Here is a 6,577-nt window from a genome sequence, read left to right as displayed (position 1 = left end):
TGCAGTCAGGAGTGAACCGTAGTTAGCAATGCACGCTCATCTGTAAAGGGCCTTTGACTACGAGCTCACTGCGTCTATTGACACTCTGGGAAGTCTGAAGTCACAAGCTTGGCTGGAGCACATGAGCCCAGATAATGAAGATGCTTTTACCCTCTTGAAACAAAGCCAGAAACTTTATCTACTTCATTGTGCACTTTGGGTCATGTGTTAACCCTGAGGATTTCACTAACACTAATCCTTCTAATGATGGCTTCTCCCAGCCCTTACATAAACCCCACAAGGCCTCGTGGCTTGGCAAGCCAGACAGAATAAAAGCAGCCTGGTGTTTGGCTTTTGAACTGAGTTCGAGGCAATTAAAGTCACGGGCTAAGGAAGAAAGGAGGGGGACTTAGAAATACCAGCATAATAAGTAGTATGACTGGAGTGCTCTGCAAATTAATTCAATTAGACAAAACCTGACTTAACGGGGGAGAAGACGGCGAGAAGCGCTGTCTTCATTAAATCTAGTTGTTAGAGGCACCTCTAATGGAATTAAATTTGTTTTAGTTGCTTGGATCACATAAAATAGTCTGTGCATGTGCATGTACACACATGCACATGCGTGGGTCCTAAATTTTGTGGGCATTTTTTAAAGAGGAGAGGAACTAGAACGTAAACCAAAAATATACAAAAAAAAAAAACCTCCCTAAAACCAAAAATCGAAACTGAGTGAACGCTCAAGAGTGGAAGATGAGAAGAAAACAGGATAGAAGTAAGGAAAGCAAGCGTTCTCCCCATTATAAAGCGATGAGCCCCCTTCGATGGGGGCTTCTGCTCAGTTGCCTGAGCTGTGGAATCCTGCCTGGGGTCTGGGCGCAGTTTCCCCGGGTCTGCATGACGATGGACAACCTCGTGTCTAAGGAGTGCTGCCCGCCGCTGGGTGCGGAGCCGGGCAACGTCTGTGGCTCTCAGGCGGGCCGAGGCCAGTGCACGGAGGTGCAGACAGACACCAGGCCCTGGGGTGGTCCCTACGTCCTGCGAAACCAGGATGACCGAGAACGGTGGCCACGGAAGTTCTTCAATCGGACCTGCAAGTGCACAGGTGAGGGATACCCGTGTGGGGAGACCTGGCCTGCTTCGAGCTTGCTGGGGAGGGCCCAGCGGGGAAAGGAGTCTCTTCTAAGGAAGAGATGGGACTCTTGAGACTGTTAGACTAGGTTTTGAAAGGCAAACCATGTTTCTTTTTCATACAGTGAATTGAGTAAGGCTGACGTCCTGGTTATGTTCTTCACATCCTCTAGTACATCTAGTTATGAAAACTAAATTAATATTACTTGGCTCAAGCCTGGCTATATGTGCTCATGCCAGCATACCAGTGGCTTGTTTGTTGGAAGAGAAGCTAAAGAGCTCAAGAGCTAGCTTTGAAACCCAGAGCCAGTTCTTTCAAGAAGTATTTGGTGCCCTCTCCTGAAATGGGTCTGCACTTGTTGAAGAGGGAGGTGTGTGAAGTTGGCATCTAGAAGGCAGTCGTCAAAGGCAGATGTTCCGAGTTCTAGTTTCATAATTTCTAATGATTTGAACAGGTCTCGAGCGGGGTACATCTTCCCTGTTAAGGTTATGCCTGGGTTGTATCTTCGACAAAGTTGGGGAGATGTGGCAGGACAAAGCTTCCTCAGGGAACTGGAAAATGGAGGATTGTATTAGATAACAATGTCCTTTTTCACTCTTGTCCGGGTTTGATGTGAGCATTTCAGAATTTGCTCCGTGTCCTCTTTTAGGCCTGATCTCTCTTATTACCCATTTCTTTGAAATCTCTGTGCATTTCTTATTCCTCTGGCTCTTTTGAGCTTTCTCAAATCCTCTTCGGCAGGACTCCCCTCCAGTGTTCAACAGCCATGCACGGCGATTATAAACCGCCATGCAGGGCATTTAAAACACAAAAAACATAAGCGGCAACTTTAGCAAAGCCCTTGGACACTGTACTACAGTGTCCAGCTGCATAAGAGTTTTTCCTTTTTAAATTATGTTTTTCTTATGTTCTTATATAAAGCCGGAACATAGGAAAATACAGATAATTGAGCTACGTAAGGGTATAAAAAATAAACTAAGGGAAGGAACAAAGGGCTGTGATGTTAATGTAGAAATGATGTTAGATATTTTAAAACTTTAAAAAAAATTCTGGCTTTATAATCATTTTGTGGTCATATTGTTAATTCTGTGATTAAAAGAAACTGTTAGTTTTGCTTTGGGTATTAATTGTGACAAGAAATTTTTAATAGCATATCAAATATATACGATCCATTTTTTTCTAAGCTAGTCGAGCATTTGCTTCTATAGACATTATGTTGTAGATTCTCATGGCTTTTCAGTCTAATGTGAAGCAACAAGTTTCACATTACTTGTGTGATTGGAAACCACACAACACATGACTCAAAAACTCTTCTACAGCACTTATTTTCAAGTTATTCAATGTCATAACTTACAAAGGTTGGAAATCTCCATTTTATAGAATCCTGAGGCAGAAGATATTAGGAAATCAGGTACAACTGTTAACTCATCACTATCTACTTTATCTTTTTGACCTGGGTAACAGGTGTGTTTTTTGTTTGTTTGTTTGTTTGGTTAAGATAGGGATGGAAAGACTAGAGACTGAAGGAACAGAAGGGATAATTGTATTATTATTTTTTTCTGAGAAAATACTTATAAATATTTTTCTAGAAGCGACAGTAATTTAGGGTCACAGTGACTCTCAGGGTGTATGGTATCCATTTCCAGCCATTGTCAAGGCCATGATTGCCCCCCTGAGACCCACTACCAGGCTACGACTCACCCTCCTCCATGATTTGACCTGTCTAGACCCATTAAGGACCATAGTTCTTTCCGTCCCAACTTTGGATGGCTCCACTTACGTTGGCCAAATGGTTTTTTTCTTTGAGTCTCAGGGCACCAGACTAAGTCCTTAGTGACTGAACTGGAAAGTTATTTAGTACATGCAATAGTCACTGTGATGTGTCAAATGTCCCAAAGCAAGATCCATTTCTTTTAGTGTATTTTCTCTAAAGAATGAGTTGCTTGCCTTCCTAGGGTAGCTTTTTTACGGTTTAGGAGGCAGTCTTCAGAATTTAAAACTGATCTTGAATGCCCGAAAGCCTTCCTTTCTGATAGCCTCATAATTCTTTTGCAAATAGGACTCCTGGGATTCCTTTGAGGTCAACCAAGATTTGTTAAAGAAAAAGTGTAGATTAGCTTTTAGCAACCAGATGGTTGATGACCCTGAACTTTGTTCATTCAGTGAAAAAACAAATGCGCCATTCATTTGGACATTTAGGTTGTTTCCATATCTCGACTTGGGAATAGTGCTGCAATGAACATGGTGATATCAGTATTTCTTCAAGATCCTGATTTTAATTGTTTTGGATAAATACCAAGAATTTGGATTACTAGATCATATGATAGTTCTATTTTTAATTTTTTTGAGGAACTACCATAGTGTTTTCCATAGCGGCAGCACATTTTGCATTCCTACCAATAGCGCACAAGAGTTCCCTTTTTTCCACATCCTAGGCAAGGGGCATATATGTGTGTAATTGGTTATTATTCAACCTTAAAAAAGAAGGAAATCCTGCAATATGTGACAATATGGGTGAACCTGGAGCAGAGTATGTTAAGGAAATAAGTCAGTCACAGAAAGACAATGCATGATCCCACTTATATGAAGTATTTAAATTAGTCGTATTCATGAAATCAGAGTGGAATGGTGGTTACCAGGGGCCTTGGAGAAGGAAATGGAAAGTTACTAATCAGCCAGCATAAAGTTTCAGTTAAACAAGATTAGCTCTAGAGTGCTATTTTGTACCTACGACAATGCATCATACACTTAAAAATGTGTTAAGAGGGTAGATCTCATGTTACGTATTCTTATCATAAAAACATTAAAAAAATAAACACATCATAGTCTTCATGATCTTGAAGTTGGTAAAAGATTTTAGTCTATTAAATTGAAATAAATGCAAACTCAGGGGGAAAAGTACCCATAAATTATATGCTCAAATTTTCTAGAGAGACCTTCTCTCTTCTCTGTGGGGATAATTTGAAACCAAAAATTACTGAATTTAATGGTCAGAAAGAGTTGAATTTCAGGAGACTTAGCCTCACTTTACTACCTGTTAGTTGGCATTTCTGAGAATAACCAGTCACAGCTATGTCTTTGGACTTTTGAAAAACATGCATACCAAATAATTTTTAAACAGTTGTCTGAGAACTTCTTGTTTGTACAAGTGACTAGGAGCTTCCATTTTTCAATCTCTGAAATGGGGATAATAATGAAACCACACTTGTAAAATTCTTTTGAGCTTTGTAGATGAAAGGCCCTATGTGAGCATAAAGTATTGTTATTAAAATAATAGAATCTCTAATGAAAAGGAGTAGGCCTTTTACAGCTCCTTGTAAATTCACTAATTGGCGGTCTTTAAGCTTATTTAGTCTAATAGCCTTCTGAGGTTGAACTGTTGCAGTTCGTGTGGAAACATGCATTGTTTGGTTGTTCTTACTCTTTCCATTTTTATCCCAATCCTAAGTAGGTATCAGACTTTGTTTTTAATTTTAATTTTTGCTCAAGGACATGCTCAATAATAGATTGATATCTAGGTACCCTTTATTTTCCCCAGTGAGATAATGCAATTCTTTCTAAAAGGGCCCTCTTCTTATATTTTTCTCTGCTGCTATTGGTGGATTAAGGAAAAAAATTAATTCATATTCTGTTGATGTAAGGAACTATTAAAAAAAAATATTTTGAGTGCTAAGGTTTCACATTGTTGCACTTTTCAGTTACCTTCAATATTTTACCAAATTCTTGAGATCAGGTTTAGAAGCTCAAAAATGAAAAAGATCTGATTGCAAAGCTTTGGTGTATTTTCTCTGAGACTTGTTGGAAAAGTAAATTTTTTTTAAATGGAATACATTTCTGGGTCACAGGTGAGTTTAAATTCAAACAGATGCTTTCTTATTAGTACTTCTACACTGCTTTTCAGGGACAACTCTGGCTTTGTGAAGAGATATCTTCATTCAACATAATTGTGAAGCATCTCTGGTTTTCTGAGTCTTAATCATTTTGACTTTTGTTATCCACACTGCTTGGTTTATTCTTCTGTTTTCACTTCCTCCACAGTTAGACATGTGTTGGTATTTCATTGTGCCGTGTCCCTAATCTCCCCTAGATGAAGATACTGTGCCTTACTTACATCTGCATCCTCTGGTGCCTAATGCCTTTTATTCAATTATTCATGGATTCCTTCATCATACCCATCCGATGTTTATTTAACACCAATTATGTTAGGACCTTCAGGTATAAAGGGGAAAAATACATGACCTGATCTTTAATGTGTCCACAGTGGGGTGGATGAGTAAGACAGCTATGAAAACTAACACTTACACGATACTACTTGATAAGAAGAATTTAGTAATACTAGTAATCATAACAATATAGAACTTAATATGTTACCAGGCACTGTTCTTAGTGCTCTAATGTATTAACATGCTTGTTTTACATAAGAAGTCTACCAGTAGAACTCTTATCCCAATATGACAGTCTCTGAGAGGTGAAGGCCAAAGTTACTAAGTGTGGCAATTTGTGAATGTACATAAAGCTGTAGGAGCACAGTGAGAGGCATGCTTGGTTTTGACTACAGTTTAGGTAGTAGTGTTAACAAATTATTTGTTGAATAAATGAGTGAGGGAGATAATCAGTTATTGATAATTTTGTTTCTAGTAACAAAAAAGAATTGTGGTTAAAAAAATCACAGGAATCTTAAAACTCATGATAAATTACTCAGTTTCAACAATGAGACCCCCAAATTCAAAGACAAGTCTTATGCCTTTAAATGTAGAAATACATGAATTTATTATTACAAAATTTAGGTATGCTATTTCTTAGCATTTTGAAGGAAGGGATTGCTTTTTTATTGTAGAGCTGCGACTATACATTCACCCTCCAATTATCTGGCTATAGGTAAGCAGCTGGGAGTTTGAGTGTTTAGTATTCTTCAGATGCATTTTATTCAATCATTCCTCAAAAAATGCTTTATTCCTTTAAAAGCTGTCAGAGTAGGTGACATATTTAAATCAAAAATGTTTTTAAAATAGTTAATGTACAATTTTAGTAGGTACCTTAATGGAAAACAGACTTCAAACTCCATGAAGCCTGAAGCACCTTGCATAGTAGCTGCACAATAACTATTTGTTAAATAATTTGTATTTAATAGCTTCATTCCAATAATCAATACAAATTTTAATGTTTAACCCCTTTTAAGTATTTTTTTTTTACTTTTGTTCTCATACAGTGTTGAAACAGGAAAATACAGATAATTGAGCTATATAAGGATAGATAGACTATTTTGCATGTGACAAAGAGCATAGAATGAAAATAACCAATTACTTTTGAAAAATTCTTCCTACTTATGACATTTTTAAGGGCATTTTCTTTATCAAAAAAATCTAGTGAGTTAATAGAAAAGAAGGGCTGAGTATTTTCTTTACAGTGCACAAATGCTCATCGTTTTGTTTTCATGCCATTGGAACATTTTCTTTAGAGATCCAAATA

General features: G+C 37.8%; 1 protein-coding gene across 1 annotated transcript in view; it reads left to right on the top strand.

Moving 5' to 3' along the window:
• Positions 1 to 786: 786 nt before the first annotated feature.
• Positions 787 to 6,577, top strand: part of DCT (dopachrome tautomerase) — a 31,699-nt gene continuing 25,908 nt past the window's right edge. Inside the window, exon 1 of the mRNA XM_006913809.2 lies at positions 787 to 1,081. Within this exon, the coding sequence (XP_006913871.1) occupies positions 787 to 1,081 (295 nt within the window). The remainder of the gene's footprint in view (positions 1,082 to 6,577) is intronic.

The sequence above is a fragment of the Pteropus alecto genome, unplaced genomic scaffold, assembly GCF_000325575.1.
Source record: "Pteropus alecto unplaced genomic scaffold, ASM32557v1 scaffold72, whole genome shotgun sequence".
Taxonomy (NCBI): domain Eukaryota; kingdom Metazoa; phylum Chordata; class Mammalia; order Chiroptera; family Pteropodidae; genus Pteropus; species Pteropus alecto.
Note: the sequence above shows the minus strand (reverse complement) of the source record. Positions and strands in the feature narration are given on the sequence as shown.